Source organism: Girardinichthys multiradiatus, chromosome 13, assembly GCF_021462225.1.
Source record: "Girardinichthys multiradiatus isolate DD_20200921_A chromosome 13, DD_fGirMul_XY1, whole genome shotgun sequence".
Classification (NCBI taxonomy): Eukaryota; Metazoa; Chordata; class Actinopteri; order Cyprinodontiformes; family Goodeidae; genus Girardinichthys; species Girardinichthys multiradiatus.
The window spans coordinates 23,131,120-23,152,001 of record NC_061806.1 but is presented as its reverse complement, the minus strand read 5'-3'; the positions used below and the strand labels follow the sequence as shown (position 1 = coordinate 23,152,001).

Genomic DNA, 20,882 nt, shown 5'->3' with positions numbered 1-20,882 from the left:
TCGACTACCATACACCGTTCGGGCCCTTTTCCATTACAATGGAGTACCACCTCAGTGTTCATGAGGTCGTCAAAGCAATGCGGCCCAAACAGAGTGGGTAGAGTAGGTATTAGTGGAAAACAGGCTTTAATTGCTTTATTTTTGCTGTGACTTGCATGGATTTAAGGTTAAAGAATATCCAATGAACTTAAATTTAGAGGATTTTCGTAAAAACCACTGGCACGAGCCCCTCTCAGGAGTTATCTCTTAATTAATTTCAATGACTACATCTGAAGGGTAGTTGAAGCTATGCATTTCTAGAAGTAATTTTCTTGTTTCAAAAAACAGGTTATAGCTGGAATAATAAAGGACTTACAGAAAACATAGTTTTCTGCCAAAGTGCAAGCTGTAACTACGCAGAGAGCTAATTCTTCAGTCTTTTTATTTTGTTAGTATGGAAAAGTGGTAAAAAAATGTAATATTCGAAAAATTCGAAAAACCTTTTCACATTAAAAAATTGTTTTGTCAATAACTGTATTTGTGTAGCTGCAAAATACACACCTATAAGAGTTTCTGCCATCAAGAATGCCATTATGCATTTCGTTTCACGAGTTGCAGACCTATGACAACTACATCAGCACCTGCACAACTTCAAACACCATCTCAGCTCTAAAAAACACCTTGTTTTTTACCGATTTGCTTTTCAATATATCCTTCAGTTGTAACACATCTCGTGGCATTTCTAGTGCCTACAACCACTACTTTGTGTGGTTCTTGACACACTACTGGTTTGTTGAGAACAGGGAGTACTGTCTAATGTCAGATCATTTCAAGATCTGGGGGAGATCCTGAAGGGGTCAGAAAGGGGAAAACAGAACCGGTGTGTGTGGTGAACAGATGGGTCCAGTGACTGGATGAAGTAGAGCCTGGGGGAGAGGCTGACCATGAAATAGGGTGGGTCTTGAGTTGGTCTGGAGCGAAAAGGGTGACAAAGGTGGAAGGGCAACAGGGGCAACAGAAAGTTGATGATGTAGGAGACAGGACGCCAGAGGTTTGCTCAGGTCTTGGTTCTTTTGCAGAGTAAGTCTTATCTGAGGAAGAGGCACAAAAAAAACCCAACCATTAAAATCTTATTTTTTTTCCTCATATGGAAATACAGCAGGGCACAAGAGAGGTACTTGTAGATTTGGATCAATAGTTTTATGGCACCATGTCTTCAAAAATGTCCTCTTTTATTGCAGTATCGTGATTTTGCAATGAAAAAGAAAATATACCTCAAATTTGAGTACTGTTTTGTCAGTGGTGAACGTAAAGAAATAACTGGATTTTTTAAATCAGCTAGGTCATTTCTGTTGTTCACTGGCCATGCATTTGGGTCATTATCCAGCCAAAACATCTGGCTACAACCACATTTCAGTTTCCTTGCAGAGCGCATCAGATTGTTATTTTAAATCACCGGATATTTCAAAGGATTCATGATGCCATGCACTCTTACAAGGCTGCCAACCCTTTTGGTAGAGAAACAGCATCACAAATTCTCAACTGTACTAAACAATTGGTATGAGGTGTTTTAGTTTAATTTTTGTCAGTTTCTGTCTCATTTTGGGCTGATTTTGTATTTTAGTAGATTTTTGGGGTTTTGTTTTTGTTCTGTTTTGTCATTAACTTGTATATATCACTGCGTTAACCTTTTGTTTAGTGTTTGTCTTTGGTTTTCTGTTTTGGATGTATCAGATTCTTCTGTGCACGTATAGTATTTGCTTTAGTTTCCTGAACCGTGCACATATATTTATATTATATTGTAGATATGTTTATACTGTTTAATTTGTACTGTATTGCACCGACTACGCCAAAACAAATTCCTTGTATGTCCAAAAACGTACTTGGCAATAAAGCTTTTATGATTCTCATAGTCCCATCCCTGGTCTGATAACTTTTGCCTATTTTGTTAATAAGATTCACCTGTTTACCATTTCATAAATCCCCCTCCTCAGTCTGTTTTTGTTCCTCCATTTATTTGACTCTCAGTATCTCGTGTTAATGCTCCTATATCTTACCTATTAGTCATAGTTGGTTTTTACCTCTCTATTTTATCTGTAAATGTAAGTTCTTTCTTCTCCACTAAATCCACTTTAAAATGATTCTGCCTGCCTCCTGTCTGCATTTGGGTTCTCCACAGACACAAAACATGACACATGGAGAAATCGTTGCCAAAAATCTCAACCTTAGTTTTGTCTGACCAAACCAAATTGTTCCACTTAAAGTCACTGTAGTGTTTTGCAAACTCTACATGCTTACATTTTTGACGGTAGGACAGAAAATACTTTTTCCTGGCATGAAGAAAACACCTAATAGTTGTCTTGGAGACTTGCACTCTTGTACTTCCCAATATTTCCTGTAGCCTTTGAACAATAAGTCCCCTGCCATCCTTCTGTGGGTGACTGGTGACAAAAAATACGTTTTTGTTTGCTTTTGAAGATCAATATACTCACTGTTATGGCATGCTCTCTTGTCTTTCACATTTTAAGGAGTGACCTCAGTCTCATATCACAGTTATACCATGTTAAGGAAATCATAGATTCCTAATTAAGGTCCCTAACGTTTATGGACAGGAAACATAAAATAAAATAATGTTTTAGTTACATTGACCTACATCCAGGGTAGATTAGATTGTGGTCAAATAAAAAAACATCAATTCTGCTTGTGAGTTTTTCCCCTATGAAAAATAGTACTCAAATTAAAGGTTTGATGTTATACTTCTGCAATCAAAGATTAATTTATTTTAAAAACCTTTACATATTTTTATCAGGGTTTCAATAATTGGGAAGCATGCTACATTAGGTCAGCTTGCCTAATTTCAAACATCAAAGCAATACAGAGTTAAAATAGTTTATAATTCATTTTATATCGCTGACATTTTGGTTCACTGGGTGCATGGAGTTGAGCTTCCCAGAAGAGGCTCCTGAGAATCAACTCTAGTATGCAAACACAAAGATGAGAGGAAACAACAGCACTGAAACAGCACAGTACTCACTGCCTGGAGACTTTGGAGTTGCTGGGTGGGAGTGTAGGGGCTGAACTTTGGCTTGGCTGGTTTACCTGCTGCTCTATCCTTGTGTCTCCTGCTGCTGATGTGCTGGAGAAAAAATGGAAAGATAAACATACAGGAAATTGCCTCCAGACAGACACAGGAAGAGTGTAAAAGTGAAGATGAAAAATGGTAACAGCTTTCTTTGTTTCAAAAACTGAATAATTTGTCCAGATTAAATAAAGGAGGTTTAAAAGAATCTTATTTTGAGGATTCAAAGCCTATGATTTGTTGGTTCTTTAGTTTTGATACAAAATATTCAAATTGGACAGATTTGAAGGTCCTTTTGATTTGACTGACCAGCACAAACAGATGGCTGTGGGCTACGTGGCACACAATCAGCAGAAAGCTACTAAATATTCATGGGCACCTGGTCAAAGTTAAGTTTGAAACAGTAAGGTATGGAGACTAACACTATGCAGTCATATCACGAACGGTGAGGGCAGCATCAGACTCAAATGCTCACTGAAATAGAAAAGGCTCGGTAGCTTTGTGCTCATTATCTTGGGAGATCAGCAATTTTAACTCACCTGCATCGACAGGTGTGAGATGTTCCCACTGTGATTTGAAATAAAATATGCAGAGTCCAACATATCCTCATACATGACTGTAATGCATGATGGATAAAGGGATGGAGCTGTTGAACTGTGTGAATAGCTAATGGGGGAGACAGCTGACCTTTATATAGCTTTAGAGTATATGCAAAATAAGTCTGATAAGCCGTGATCTCTGATGTCTGTTGCTCATGCTTCATTTGAAGGCTGTACTCTACAGTATTGTCTCTAAAAAAAAAAACACCAGGACTTTTGGACCTTCTTTTATCAAAGCATTTTGATAAAAATGCCTTGTTTTGTACTGAATCAAGAAAATTACATCTTGCAAAAGAAATGACCTTTTGTTTAACAATCAAAAAAATAAATTACATATTCTTTGTCAGGCATTGAAAACTATAGCTCTTGAGTCATACAGTGAGCAAAAGATGCTCAGTGTTTTAAATACAGATTGTAAAACTCTGTTGTTTTTTAAAAAAAATCTCAAATTAAAAATAGAGACAGAGGCGACATTACTTGTTTGAAATCTTCCAAATGTCACAGAACATTTAAAAGGTAAAGCACTGTGAACAAAAACTGAAAGGTCGATGCAACTAAGGAAAGTTTTTAAATCTAATACATGCTTTTTTATCAGCAAAATATCTCCACCCCGTGGTTTTGTAATAGAGGTGGGCTAAACAAAGACCTCCCCCACATGTGCACATTAAATGATTATAAATGTTTTTGTGTGTAAATTTTGTTTATATAGCAGCTTTCACAGATACAAATCTATACAAAAAAGAGCATCACAATTAAACACTAAACACGTGCATTAAAATGTACAGATATTTAAAATAAATAAAAATAAAATAAAAACAAATATGAAATAATTTTTTACATAACATTAAGTATTTACATTTTTTAAAGAGCATGTAGAACAGCTCACCTGTTTGAGCTGGGTCTCAGAGTTGACATGCACATCACAGATCTCACAATGAAAAGTTTTGTTCTGCAGTCCAGTTGATGGCTCAGATGGAGCCGCCATCTTAGATTTGACTCCTATCCTGGGAAAGGACTTAATGGCTCCATTGCCACTTCTGGCCTCGAGCATTGTTTTGTGCTTAGAACCTGAGCACACATGAAGTCCCAACAACAATGTTGCGTCTCAAACATAACACGTGTAGGTCATTTCTGACAACATGCTCGCTGTTTCTTACCGCTATTGTGAGCCTGGAGCTGCGAAGCAGAGTTCACAGCAACCTTGCAGAGGGAGCAGTAGAGAAGGCGTTTTGCCTTCTCTTGCTCCGTCTCTTGACCTGGAGTCTCCGCTTCTCCATCTTTCTCAGCTGTCCTTGGACTGGCTGGCAGGGCGTGGTTGGTGGGCTCTTTCAATGTTTCAGTGGGGCCGCAACTCAGCAATGTTGCGTCTGAAGAAGAGTTTGGGGCTGAAGGTTCTAAAAGCAGAGAAGTTTAGAATAGATATTGTTACTCAAATAGGTGGCTTAAAAGGAAACAGATGAAGCATGAAGAACTCTAAGATAACACGAGACACACACTGGCCATCAAACATGCATACAGCAGAATAATGGGTAAATCAACAACTTCACACAAATGTCAGAATTCAACATTTTGGACTTTGGCTATAGCAAAGGCCATTGCTATAGCTTGTACTGTCTGGGACATTTGAGCATAAAATATCTAAAGTGTACATTTTACAGGATAGAAAATTATAAAGATAAAGTTTAGCTTCTGATATAAATACTGGCAGACACTTCAGGGTTTGTAACTGATTGATAAATATAGGAGACTGATTGATTAAATAGTCATATAGTAGTAGAATTTAATATCTGCTACATTTTTAAACTAAACATAATAGTCCATCTCTAAGCCCACATTTAATGATTTTGCTGATGCTTTAATGGACTTGATGTACATACTGCAATACATATATCCTCATTGTCTATAAATTTGCTGAACTCTGACAGGTACCAGAAACATCAATCAAATAATTTTTCTTTCAGGCTGAAGCTAAGGCAACAGGTGATTATGAGCTTCACCAACTTTCTAATCACACAACACTCAGTTATTTCCCCTTGGATCTGTCTGCAAGCTCTTTAATTGACAGTCCTACATAAAGATTAGTTTGCTCTGTTATCTTTAGTGAGAACCACCAGGTCCTAGAGGAGCACAGGCTGATTTAACGGATTCACTCTATTCACGCTATTAACAATGATTAGCCCAGCCGAGCTGAGGGAGTGTACATTTGTTCCCACTGTTCCCCCTTCACTCAAGATGTTCATCAAGTGCTCAACCTGAAACAAACTCCAGACTAACAATGTTTTTCATTCACTCTCAAACATAAAAAATCTACTTGTTTTGTGGAATTAAGCATGTACAACCTTTCTTGTTCGTAAGCTTGCTAAAAGCTATTGCTTTTGTTTCTTAACACCCACACAAAAGCATCAGCATGGGCAAAAAAATAAAATAAAAAATACACATATACTGGAAAGCAGTTAATGCTTCGACACCCCTCCACAGTAATGCTAACATGCCTCCAGATACACATACTCTGTAGGCGCACTCTACAGCTGCCCACAGATTGCATTCAAAGCACTTTTCAATGCGCTTTTGATCTCAGGAGACCACAGAATGAGGTCAGGAAAATGTAGACACGAAGATGGAGAAGAGGATAATGCTCAACCTTTAATCGCTGCTCGCTGGGCAACCCAAAGCAGCAGGAGGGTTCTCACATCAAAGAGTTAAAGTTGCGACTGAGAAGAGAAGGTTCGAGCTGTATGTTCATATATCTAACGTTGTCCATATGCACATACACACAGATGCATAAACACAGAGTAGCATGCATGCCTTCAGAGACACACCTGATGTCGTGTCAGAGCCAGAGGGCTGCAAGCAGGATGACGAGAGGATTTGTGATGTGGTTTCCTTGGCGACTGGTTCAGAGGTCTTGATCTTTGAATCTGGGGCGTCCAGAGCTTTGAGCCTTTTTGCATGCCTCGTGCTGCTGTAGTGGGAGGACGCCGGAGCCTGTATGTTGGAGAGAAAGCACAAAAACATCATGAAGGTACATCCAACATAAAACCAGCACAGACATTTCACATTGCAACACTTCACATGAAACTGAATAGGACTGTAACTCTAGGAATATTAGAGGATTCCTTTAGTGCCATAGTCATAATAAGTTCTTCTCAGCTGTTCTCTTATTCAGGTGTTACCAGAGCAAGTGCACACACAGTAAGCTGCACACAGACCTGGCTGAATTTTTATGCCAGATGCCCTTCCTGACGCAACCCGGAAGCGAACCAAGGTCCCTTGTATCTAAAATGTCAGACATAACCAGCTACACCACCACAGAGGACTCCCATAGTCAAATAATATGCAGATAATAAGGTCACAAGTATAGGGATTTGCAAAAGTATTCATGCCCCTTTGTGAACCTTTCACATTTTGTCATCTTACAACTTCAAACTTTAATGTGACTTATTAAGATTCAACATGATAAACTGACACAAGGGAGTGGACACATGTAAAGAGGAAAAAAAACAAAACAGGGTTTCCATTTTAAACACCCACCCATCCCCGATACAAGAGAACTATCTTTAGTTGCATTTAAAGCTGCAAATCTTTCAGGGTTGAGAGATAGATTTTTTTGCCTTTTCCTTTGCAAAATAGTTCAAGCTCATTCAGATTTGACTGGGAGCTTCTGTGAACATACATTTTCAATTCACAGATTCTCAATTTTATTTAGATTTAGAATTTCACTAGGCAAAATCAATATGCTTTGATCTTAACCATTCTAGAGTATTTCCGGATGCATGTTGAGGGCTGATGTTGTGCTGGGCGGTGAACCTCCTCCCCAATCTTTTGCAGCTTATCTTCCAGGATTGTCCTGTATCAACTGTAACCAAGTTTTCTGTCCCTGCTAAAGAAAAACATTCCCAAACATGATGCTGCCTACTCCATGTTTAATGGTGGGAATGGGGTTTATGGTAATGCGCAGTGTTAGTTTTCCTTAACACATACAGTAGCAATTTACAGGTTCAACTTTGATTTCATCTAACCAGATCACCTTCTTCCATATATTTGCTGTCGCCTACATAGTGGCAAACTTCAAACAGGACTTCTTATGGCTTTCTTATTTTTACTTTTAAATAAAAAATCGATTTGTGCAGTGCGTGGTCAATAGCTGTGCAGCTAGGGTTACCATGGGTCTTTGCTGCTTCTTTGATTAATCCTGTTCTCACTCTGCTGGTCAGTGTAGGTTGATGTCCAGGACTTGCTATTTCTGCAGTTGTGCCAAACTCTTTCTGTTGCCAGATGATGGATAGTGCAATGCTCTGTGAGATGTCCAAAAGCTTGGGATATTGTTTTACAACCTGACAGCGTTTTTAACTTCTCCATAGCCTTGGTCTTCATGGTTACTATTGGTTCCATTAGTGCTCTTTAAAAAAATCACAATAAAATAAATTGGTCTGTGGTTAATTACATCTAAAAATGTGAAAAGCTTCAAGGGGAATAAATACTTTTTTGAGGCACCCTACAACAGATTTCAATTACTCTTCGCTAACATCAGCTTTATGTGTAAATTATGGGAAAACAGTTTCACATTGACACAGATTTCTCTGATTTACATGTTTATTCCTAAAAATCTCCAGCTCAGGACGTCTTCCTCTTACTATAGAAATCCAATTTGTGGTAATTACACCTCTGGCTAATTTTACACAAACTTTCTTTTGAAAGACAAACATCAGAAGTGCCCCTAAATCGGCCAGGTGTTACATAAGACAGCTAAACTTCCTCAGATCCAGTCAAACGGCCTTGAATCAAGGTCAGGTCTCTTCAGCTGTTCAACTGTCATAAAAAAGCATGTGTCTTAAAAGCTTGGGGGCAACAGTTTAAAGTGAGTGTTTCCCATGAGACACCACCCACCTCAGAGTTGAATCTTACCCGAGAGGCACTGCAGGAGCTTGGCTTCCTCTTCAGGGGTGATGTTAACCCAAAGCTTGGGCTAATCACAGCTTTGTGGAGATGATCCATCTGCTCCAACAGATAACAAGGACAAGTGTAACATTAGCACTTCAAACTGTGTGAAAGAGAACTGACTCGCGTTGCGAAAAGGATGATACAAAGTGCTATAACATGCTGTTAGTGTGATCCTTTCAAGAGACAGACTTAAAAAATGTGAAAACAAAAAAATCCATAATTAGCACATCAGCCTCATTCGCACATATCATTTGTAAAACAAGGAAGGTTTAATTGAGTCTGCACATTAAAGTTATTTAACATCTCACACCTTTGGGCCTAAAAACAGGCAGTCGATAGATAAGGTTCTTTAAACAGAGAATATTGGATTCACAGTAAGACAATCTGTGCTCATGGTCACATGTTTTCAACGTAATCAAAAATGAGCATCAGCATCTTGACAAAAATCTGGTAAATATGCTTTTCTTATTGCATAGCCTTCATATTCTACTTGTTATCTGGCAACAAGTGTGCCTGATATGATTCACATACCCGTAAGTATAGTGTTCTCTTATAAAGATCTGTAAAAACCCTTTAAATAACAATCTCCCACAAAACAAAATTCTTAAAACTCCAGCCTTGAATTTGAGTACATTTATTCACTGGGAAAAAAATATCCCACATTAAGATTTTCTTTAACAATGTCACCAGTGACACACTTATTGACACCACATACAATGTAAGAAATACTAGTAAAACATTTTAGATTTACAGCTGGACTTTTTAAGTTGACCATAGTGTCGGAGAACATTAATTGCTTGTAGATTGTAGATGACATTTTGTTTCCCTAAGATGTAACTATAACAGGCCAAGACACACATTTCTCTTAGTTCACTATCAAAAATGGGAAAGAGAAAAGAACATGAATTTTGACTTAGGAAGAGATATGGAATATATGAAAGTCAGGAAATGGCTATAACACAGTAGCTAATAACAAGTTATTAGTTACCCATTTTTACAATCAGTACAACATTTTCAAAGTCTCAACACAATTGGAACTGTGACAAAGAAGTCTAGATGAGGCCCAAGGATTTTCATGCACAGTGAGCATGATGGTAAGGGAAGTAAATACAATTTCTAAAGATCACTTTTAGAGAGCTGGAACAAATAATGGAATCTTGGCAAGAGCTTGGTTTGGTCAGATGAGACTATGGTTGAAAAAATGGTTGGAAAAAAAAACACCAAGGGACCCTGGTGTAAAATGTATCCATTCATCCGTACATTGTCCTGCTAAACTGTGCAGGGTCAAGGGTTGGGGTACACACTGGATGAATTTTCGGTCTATCAAAGGGCAATATGGAAACACACAGGCAATCAACCACACCTAAGGGCAGTTTAGAGAACCAACCAACCTAACATACAATTTTGCACTTTTGGAGGAGGCCGGTTTACCCAGAGAGGACCCACTCATGCATATAGGGAGAACAAACCCTATGCAGAAGGGCCCAGGCTGGACCTTCTTGCCCCCATACAGTCATGGTATAAAACAAATAACAAATACGTGGAAAGCACCTCTTGCCCACTGTCAAGAATAGTGACCTTGCTACATGTTATGGCAATATGAAGTACTTGAAATGCAAGGAAATTGAAAATAAAGACCAGGTGGACTCCTCTGGGTCATCGGTGGGACTTTCAACAGAATACTTGTTTCTCCAACTTTGAGATATGTTATAGGAAGAGATTAAGTGCTCTCTTGTTGGAAAAAAGGGGTTGTAGAAAGTTCTGACAGCAGTGTTATCTTAAGGTGTGGCAACAGTGATTTAGTAAAAAACATATATTTCCTTCATTGCAATTTTTCCCCACAATGACTATGCTACTGCAATAAAAAATACATGTATTTTAAAGGTATTTGCATATCTCTAACTTTGGTGCCAATAAACGTGGGTGGAATATGTTTATTCAACAAATATATGCGCAAATACATAGCATTCAGAGCCACTGGATGTTAGGCTAGAACACTTGCATCTCAAACTAAAACAAATGAAGTTAATTTGGAGTATCTTGCAATTAACAAGATTGGGTGGTTCAGTAGAACTTGATCTATGTTTTCAGGTCTCACTCCTTTCTTTGTCTAAAGACTTAATAATCTGGAGTAAGTGGTCTCCTTATTTAAAAGTGGATTGCCTTTAGCTAAACCATCCAGACTGAACTTTTCTTCTATAAACTTTACAGTGTGGTAAGGGAGCTCAGTTTTAGTTAGTATAAACAGGCAGGGGGCAATGAGTTTTAAAAGTAGTGACTCATATAGACCAATATGCAAAATGCACCAAGTCAATGAACTGGGTGAGGTGCTGGTGGTATAGTGGGTTAAGCACGCGTCCCATATACGAAAGCCTCAGTCCTCGACGCAGGCTGTCATGGGATTGAATCACGGCCTGTTGATGTTTTCTGCACTCCCTTACCCCACTCTTTCCAAACCATTTCCCGTCTACATACTGTCAAAAAACTACTTGGAAAAATAATAAAGGCCACTAGAGCCTAAAAATAACTAAAAAAAAAAAAAAAACAAGTCACAGAACTAGCAGCAGCAGGTGGAACACACAGAATAAATTTTATCTTTATATTTAATGGTTGTTATTCCAGCTTGAATTCTTCCTTCATATTGTCTGTGCCAAACTAACACATTGGATGTAGAATATCCCACTAAGAGGCCATTGATAACTCTACAGAGATTCACAGTCTGGTGGGAAATTCTGTCGACAGCTCAACTATAAGTCAGGCACTGCATAAATTCTTCCTTCATGGCATTTGTTGGAATAAATCCAAAAGAGGTCATTTTCACAGTTTACCACAAACTATGTAGGGAACACATTAAACATTCAGAAGAAGCTGCTCTGATGAGATCTGAACAAAATGTAACTTTCTGGCCTTGTGTGTGGTGGAAAACTAACACTGAAAATCCCCCGAATATACCATTCCCACTGTGAAACATAATGGTGGCAGCATCATGCTGTGGGGATACCTTCTTCAGCAGGGAAGTTTGTTAAAGTGTACAATAAGATGAACTGACCTAAATACAGGACAGAGCAAAACTTGTCAGGGTCTGCAAGAGACCTGAGACTGGAACAGAGGTTACAGCAGGATAACGACCCTAAAAATTCAGCCAGAGATACAGTGGAATGGTTTAGATGAAAGTGTGTTCATTTGATAGAATGGCCCAGTCAAAGCCCAGACCTAAATTTGTCTGCCATAACTTGAAAATTTATTTCACAGATGTTTTCCAAGAAATCTGACCAAGTTCAGCTACTTTACAAAGAAGAAAGAGCAAAGATTATAGTCTCTAGATGTGCAAAGCTGGTAAAGAGATACCTCAAAAGACTTCTAAGGAACACATGAACCCACCACAATAATTAGATTTTTTTCCTAAATAGTTTTTTTCATCCATTTTACAATTATGTTATACTTTGTGGTTGTCTATCACATAAAAATCCAATAAAATGCATTGAATTTGCAGTTGCAATATGACAAAATGTTAAAAAATTAAAAAAGGGTATGAATTATTTTGCAAGGCACTATTTGTATCTCTCTTTGCACATTAACAAGTACAAAGTTCAACTTTAAGGTAAGCAGTCCAACTGCCTAATGCTTCCCACACCCTGCAGTCCTTTTCATTTAAAGAGTCCTTTGTCCCTTGGACTGCAGGTAAGGATGGAAATTTGGACAACCTTATTTTGTTGTTGTTGGAAACAACCCTCTGCATGCTATCACAAACTAATAAAAACCTGCATTTTTGCCAGTGGTAATGTTCTCCCTATAGGAGGAAAAACAAGTTTACAGAACCTTATTTTTCCAGTAGCAAAATTTCTACTCAAGGGAAAAAGATCTAAAGAGATGGATGACAAATCACTGTATCCTGGAAGCCCTCCACACCTAAACTGAGAGATGGAAGAACATCAAAAATAATACCTGAACACATTGGTGCACCAGTTCATGGAACTCATTACAGTCTGCAGCTTTTCTTCAACTGTGTGAGATAACTGAATGAAATAGCACTCTGTTTAGTGTGTTTCACTGGGAAATCTCTGTAGCTAGGTGGCCCAGTTACTTTGCATCAAACAGATCTATGGAACTGGAGGATGGTAGCTCAAAATGGAGAAAACTGGTCTAAATAGTTATGTCACAATATTCTTAATCCAGTCCAGAGAATTTTTCAAGATTCTAAAGAAAGCACGGCCACAGAATAGTCAGAGATCTAGTGGAGAATTAGGTCTTAATTTAAAAAGATGCTGTGAGACTGTTTTGCTTTTAGACTTGATGGGAGTCCACTTGGACCACCAGGAAGCGGTGTTGACCACAGCCTCTGTTAGCCATTAAACAAACAAGCTTTTTACGGCAAACTTTTAAACCTGCAGGAGTATCTTGCTGAGGCCTGTTCCAGGAAGGCTGTAAGAAATGATCATTTTAAGAAAGTGGGAACATTACTGTAGCAATGTTTGTGTTGTTCTATAATATCAGAAATCATCAACTTAATGAGAACGTTCCAGATCTTTCATCATCACTCTTACTTTTTCCCTCATGTGTGCGTGTTTGCACTTCACTTTAGTTGCTGAAGACCTTGAGGCGCTACTGGAAATTATAGTGATCAGTGAATCTGAGTGTAATAAACCCAACAACTGGCCTGCATTAAGCGAACTGAACCATTACACAGCGGTCCAAATTTACTGGGACCTTTGGCAAATATGTCTATAAAGATTTTAAATAAATTTATCTTTATATTCTGTTGTTTTGTTTTTTTATCTACCTCTCCACTGCGTGTTGCACCAACACACTTTTTTTAGTCTTGTTTGTCAGCACCAGTTTTTATTAGTTTTTATTTATTGCTCCGACTACAGGTCTGAGCAAGTTCAGGTAGCTGTGTTCTTGCTGCTGTTTCGCGACTTCAAAGACTGTTTGCCCCTTTACAGACTTCTTTGGTTTTTTAAACTTAAATGTCCTTGCATAATTTTACACATCAAAGATAACCTGAGAAAATACAAAACGCAGTTTTCAAATGATTTAATTTTTTTATGGGACAAAAGCCACCCAAACAAATTGTGAGAAAATATAATTCTTCCTCTTGTTAAATCATGAATTAACTGTAATTAAGCTTTGAAAAATGTTTAGTTTATTCTATTGTGTCCAAGTGTGACATTTGTGATTTTGTTAGAAACAAAATTCATTTCTCGAGGAGAGTTTTTTTTCCCGACTGAATAAATTTTCTTAGGATGGATTTTGTAAAACTTTTTTATGTGAAATTATGCTACTGTGATAAAAGATGGAATTATTTTAATCAAACATTGATGCAGTTCTGTCAGATAGCTCCAGGAACACAAACAGTTGTGAGGATTCAAGTTAAATTTCTATTTAGACATCAAAACCAAAACCTGTGCATGTATAATCTTTCAGATTGTTTTTGATCCTCGTAGGCAGTTGCACTGGAATGCATATTTATGCTCACTGTTTTCTCACTCTTCCACATAAAGACAATTTTTTGTTTCTCCTGAAAAACCAAACTATGAACATAAGAATCTAGGACTTTATTTTAAAGCATTTCAAACACAGTGAGTGTGGTGTTTGGATTTCTGGATGAGACTGAACATCAGAGCTCCTGCAGTTCCTTTTTACCTTCGATCACACATTTCTTCACTCCACCCCTCCATCTGCTCACATCTAAACTCTTTGCCTCTCCCTTAGCTTCCATCTGATCAAAGTCACCTTACAGCATCCCAGTGGTCTCACTTTCCTATCTTTAAGTCCTTTTATGTACTTCATAACCCACAAGCACCTGTGGCAAAGTCAGCTTGCTCTTTTAACTCATTTCCTCTTTTCTCCTGCACGCAGGCACACACTCATAGACACACACAGAAACCACATCACCTTCGAATACAAATCCGCCGAATGAAGACGTCACACACAGCACACAGCATCAATTATAATCAGTGCAATATTTCTGCAAACTCCCTGACACTCAGCAGTAGCAGCTTGTCAGATGTGCTCAGCTGCAGGGAGCCAGTCGAGGCTGAAACATTTGTCCGGGTGAAACAAAGCAGACTTTCTTTTAGCTGGATCATAATCAAGAGTCAACATTTATGATGATGAATATTCTACGAATTATTGTGGATCACCATGACAGCTGTGCATGAACTCCTGACATCAAACCGGAGTAGATTTGGCATGAATTAGAATTAGTTGTTTGTTTTGCTTATTTGAGAGTGAAACCATAATAGTTCTTAGAATCAACATTTTTTGTTCCAGTTAAAAGAAAAAAAAACCTGAATCCGCCAACCAAGAGTTTGATAAGAGCACATATACTTGAAAACCTTTAACCATGACTTAAAAACAAATAGGTACCAAACAAAAACCTCTGCATTAATATAAGCAGACTGATACCAACGACATCTTCACTGAAGACAAAATACAGGCTTAAGAAGACATGCAAAAACAATGCACCCTTGCAGAGGTCAGCTGTGTGCCAACTCAGTTTCATTCAAGGAGAGGAGAAATCTCTGAAATACACTAACAAAATTCTTTCTTCTGCTTTTGCTGTTTTAGCCTCTAATGTTGCTTTTAAACCAACATTAAAAAAACATGTTAAATCATTTTTATGTAGTTTATTTATATTTATTTAGAAATTATATGTAAAACTAAAATAAAAAGTATGTTTGTCCATCAAGCAAAATAGGAAACATTACACTGTTTCCCATGAATAGCATGTACAGAGTGGATTCTTTTGTTGACAAAAAAGACATTTCTAACGGCAATATGTCGAAAGGATAAGTGCCCACTTATTGCCGATACATAAAAAAAGGACAGAGTAAGCAATTTTGCTACAAAGATCATCTATGCAGGATATGCAGATAAGGTTTGTGGTAAGGGTGAAGGAGACTGTTGGAAACACTTTTTGGCCCAGGATTATGAAATAATAGCAATCTTGGATTAAAGGGAAGCAATAACCCAGAGTTAAGGGATGAAGACACAACATAGTTCATGGCATGGATAGCTCAAGCAGGGAGTAAGCAACCAGAACATTGAGGTGACCACAGATGTTGGGGAACATAAAGTTTCTCAAATAAGAACCATTTTCTCTTTTAGTGCAAGAAATTAGCTAATTTCTCCAGGTTGTGTTAAATCAATAATCAGTTTATCCAAATGATGCTCTTCTGTCTTCATATGAAGGAAAACTCACTTTTTTCTCTGTGTCTGAGCCAAATGAAGAAGAGCGTGTTTGAGTGCAGCTACCATCTGATTCTATATCTTATATTTTTAATTTCCTTTCATCCATCACGTGAGCTGCATTAGCTTTAGAACATGACATTTTGAGAAAACAAATGGTAGATAGAGTTATAGAGTTCGAAACTAATGTAATGTGAGTTGTTTGGTGGAATGTGCTGATGCATGCCTGTACACTTCAGAGTAACAATGCTGGTCAGAACCAGAGCAGGAATTGCAGCATGTTTCTGAAAACTGACAGAATTTTAGAGTTTTTAATTAAAGTCACCAGTGGTCTTTAATCTCTGTGATAAATTCCTCCGTTGGGTGCTGGTTTGTTAGGTCGGCAGAGCTACTACACTCATACAACAGTTTTCCTGACATCCTCCTCACTGGATAAATTAACATGTAAATCTTTACTTTGTGAAACCAAATTTGAACTAAATCACTACTTTGGTCTTGTGTCAACTGAAAAGCAAATGTTGTAAAAAGGAAAATGAAATATGCTCGTTAAAATTACCTCCAGAAACCAAAATGAAACTCTGCAATGACTGATGTGACAGTTAATATGCCTGTATCTGCGGTGTGCGAAAAGTGCTGGAGGTGAAATCAAATGAAATGTCAGGTGGGGTTCAACAAACATTTTTAATAGAAATATATTTCAAAAAAAGAAATATATTTGTATGTGTTGTATTAGTATTATGTCTTCTGAAGTATTACAACTTAGAAAACAAATATCTTGATTTGATTTAATGTAGTAAAGAAGAAGAACAGAAAAATATATAGGCACAAAGAGCAAGAGTAAAGGAGATAGGGAAGAAGGTAGGAGGGAGAGAGGAAGGGGGAAGGGGGCTTGGACCTAAACAAATATCTTATTTCCAGGCAGATGGGCCTGTTCAGAATGTAGCTGTCGCAGATACACAGCGTATGCAAAATGAACATATCTCACTGCACGCTGACAGCTCAGAAAATATACAGATCTACATACATTACTGTGTTTGTTAAAACCTTCATTTATCTCCCTGTGGGTCTCATCTGAACATCTGACTGTATGTCATATGCTAGAAATGAGACAGATGTATAATCCAGTTTAACCTTATGTGCAAGTTACAGGTTCCATGCTGACACTAAACAGATACACACAGAAATGTTTACTACATTATTTCCAAAGGCCAAAAACCTGATTTCATGCGTTAAGCCGACAGGATTACATTAAGATATAAGATACGGTCCTCTCCTCTGAACCTGGACCTGGTCCGTATCAGTTCCCTCCACCTTCACTCTTCACAAACACAGCAAACACAGAGGCAGACAGCTCAGAGAAACGATCTGCATAAAGAATACCAAGGAAGCCGCTTTGACACCCCCCAGGTTGTGTGGAAATGTCACCACTCTGCATCACAGGTGATATATTTGGAAAGGTGTAGGCAGCGTGCTCATATTAAACACTTACCTCCACACAGGCAAACTAAACGCATGAGTCTCACTCTGCTAGCGGAAGCAAAATAAAAATAAAAATATTTGATAGAGGAAACAATTTGAGGTTTGATTCTGTGACATTGGGTGCCACCACCCAACAATGACTGACAGTACTCACATCGGTGAATCCAGGAAGCAGGTGGAAGGGGAAGAGGGCCTTAGGGTCAGGGGAGGGCTGGGTCCTGCCCAGCGTGGGACGAGCAAGCGGTGCCAGGGGACTGTGGTACACATTACCTGAGACACAGCACAGCAAGAAGGAACAGACGGAAGGAAAAAAGATTGAGTTGGTTCATCAAGATATAGAATAATGAGATTAACTGGACAAAAACACAAGAATATTTATACTTCTAACAATTACAAGAACTGTTGACCCATATTGCAGACAATGTCTCAGTTAAGTGCCAGGATTTAAAATGCAATTATTATTGCACCTTTGGTCACTATGCAATTGACAATATGCTATGATTGTGAAAATTATATGCAAATTTTGCATTAGAAGCAGCCTTGTTATGACTTTTACATAAAACAAAAACTGCTCAATTCTGCCATACCTGGCAAAAGGTATTAGGATCCATTATAGAGGGCCCAAAGAGCCAAATGCTACAGCAGCAGGTTGCAGACACCTGCAGCAGTGGAAGAAGAGGTGGTGCCATCTGAGCAGTCCCCCTCAACTCAGTTAAACGTCTCAAGGAAACTGGACTGCATCTGATCATCTGTAGATCAAAATCTAATCCACTTAGACTGGTCTGACTGTAACAGGATTCTTGCATGCTGAATAGAGATCCTTTAAAACGTAAGCTGTTGTCACTGTGTTTCTAACCTGGCCACGTATGCTGTAATATTGAAAAACCTGTTACATGGGTGAAAATGTAAGGAAAGGGGATTTTGTGGAACATCAGATCCTGTCAGGTCTTGAAAGTATATCTGTCACTTTGTATGCACTCCTGTTCTGAAGAGCGTATGTGTATTGGTATTAAAGGTGTGAAATTTGCAATGTTCTGTGGCATCAGAGTTAGGTATGTTATGTTTGGTGCGGCATCTTGTTTTCTGTATTCATACAGCTTCATATCAACTGCCTGTCTGGGAATGCAATTTGACATATGAGAACCCCCTAATGATCAGATTACTACTATCCAAATTAATTAGAAAGTTGGTCATCCCATGAGTTTTGCTTTCAGTTTCAAGCATCAAGTATGTCAAACTGAGTGAAGCGCCTGTATACTGTAGCATGACATTGGGTAATATTATCGGGTTATAGCTACAATTTTGAGTTGCAGTAAATGCAGCAGCAGTTGCGCACATGGCATGTGAGTGCTAATGCTACAAGGTTTCTTTGAAATGTTCTCTGTAGCAGTTGGGCTTATCTGGTGATCAAATTTTGTGTACTAGAGCCTTAAATCAAGGCTATACTGGAGCATTTGTTTCCCCACAGCGTTGTGTCATCTGATGTTAAAACAAAAAGCAGATGCACAATAGTGTGACAGGCTATTACTCTGAGATTCATGTAACCTTTACTCAATTTGTAATAAAAAAAACACACACACACAGAACATTTGCTATTATCTGCTTTCTTGGCCTTAAAATAACCCTAGATTGCAACAAGCATGAAATGCCAACATATAAATGGGTCAAATCTGGAATGTATTATTCCACACTATTTAGTTATTCTTTGAAACATATTTATGATTTGTGAAAACTTACTTTTGTTTGTAAAAACAAAACAAAACAGGGTATCAGGTGCAGAGGGAGGGGCTCACCCAAGGTGATGTTCACATAAGAACCGCCACTGATGTGAGGCCCAACCTAATTCTCATTAGAATTTTATATGAGAACTTCATCTTACATTTTACACTGAGCACATTACAAGTTAATTCAACACTGATTACTTTGCCACACACGTAAAACCCATTTTCTTTTTTATTCTTTTGTACCAAGTCCCTGCATACCGCAGTCAGGACTGATGGCAATCCTTGCAGATCATTGCAGTCATTATCACTAGAGTAGATTCAATAATTATTTCCCATTTTATTAAAACGCATATTTATTAAAGTCTTATCAAAATTATTTATATGGCACAGGCAAATAGATAATTAACCCTATCATCTAAGGCTTGTAAACACACGCACAATCACGCACACATGGACGAACGCACACAATTTACAGATCCAGTCCAGAGGGTCAAGCGTCATAAGCGTCCTGTTTGTGTTTCTGACTGTGCAGCTTTCAGTTTACAAGTTCTCCCAGCTTGATTACGTTTTGAATCAGGATCAGAGTGCAAGTTTAATCATCATCAAAATCAACCAACTCGCCCATCCGCTCTGCCATTACTCTGATTGCCTTTGGCTGACGGCACGCATGTAACAATGTGGGTACTTGGATATTTACTTTACTGAGAAGAAATTAGTTTTTAAAATTCACAAAAAGTCGAAATCAGAATGTGCCACTTAATGTAAGTTGCTAGTTTATAAATCTTCGCATTCTTTCTGTATTATTTAACTGACTTATATCATGTTTCTTAAAACTGAGAACCTACACACAAACATTATGCCATGTCTTGCAAATTATATGTCTTCCAACCAACTTCTATTGTTACACATTTAATTCATTGCACTTAAAGTGACAAATACATATAAAGACCAAACTGGCATTTGAAAATGATGAGCACCATATCTGTATGGGTATTTCTGCAGATAACTGACTGTACAAACAGCACATCTAAAAATTCATGCAACAAGTAATTCTGCGTAAAAGTAAAAGCGTAATGCTGCATTTACATACCAAAATACATGCCGGCACCGAGTGAAATCCCACAGTTCAGTGTTTGAATAAAGACTTTTTCATCTCTGGCCAGAAATGAGGCTTCCCGTTCTCTCCTCCGGTCTCTGTGTCTCACTGCAGCGGAGCCGCGGGCTGCTCCTTCCCATACGGATTCCTTCCTCCACCTTCTCCTCCCCCTCCTTCTCCTAACTGCCCACTGCTGCTACTCCTTCTTAACATGTCTTCACGATCAGTGTACAAATGTTCTGCATTTTTATCTCTAGAGATTTGTCTGAGTTTAGTCAGAATCCCCTGTAATGAGTAAAGCTGAGAGCCAGTTCCCTCAATGACATCAAACACGCACACCCCAAAAGTGAGGCTGCACAATACATGGCAAATATATTGTCATCGCAATAACAGTGTGCGCGATAGTCATACCGCAAAGGACTGTTTGGAGTGCAATAATTATTGGCTAATAATTTCCAATTTTATAAAATTGCATTTTACATGCTAATGTAATATCTAGCTTGTTTGAGAGGGTCCTGCGGCCACAAATACCAAAAGGTACATGGACATGTGGATTTTCCATATCCAATTTAGCAATACAGGCAAATTCAATTACTGTAAATAAAGAATGAAGAAAAATACCTTTTATGATTTTCTATTAAAATGTAAAACAAAAAGAAAGAAAAGAGAATGCAGTTACAATTTATTTAAAGATTACTCTATTTAATAATGGTATTTTATTTTTTGATACTTTTATTTAGTAAAGCTACTTTACACTTAACATAAGTGCCTAACATGTACATCTAACATATACA

At 38.0% G+C, this 20,882-nt stretch overlaps 1 protein-coding gene across 1 annotated transcript; it reads right to left on the bottom strand.

The window, feature by feature from the left end:
- Positions 1 to 404: 404 nt before the first annotated feature.
- LOC124879623 (zinc finger protein 385D-like) lies at positions 405 to 20,382 on the bottom strand. The gene is made up of 8 exons (XM_047384314.1): positions 20,083 to 20,382; positions 17,423 to 17,538; positions 8,563 to 8,652; positions 6,477 to 6,642; positions 4,815 to 5,051; positions 4,544 to 4,725; positions 3,014 to 3,115; positions 405 to 1,070 (listed from the first exon to the last, which is right to left on the bottom strand). Exons 1-8 carry the CDS (start codon positions 20,090 to 20,092, stop codon positions 837 to 839), a joined length of 1,137 nt encoding a protein of 378 aa, XP_047240270.1. The 5' UTR covers positions 20,093 to 20,382; the 3' UTR covers positions 405 to 836.
- Between the last annotated feature and the right edge of the window lie 500 nt (positions 20,383 to 20,882).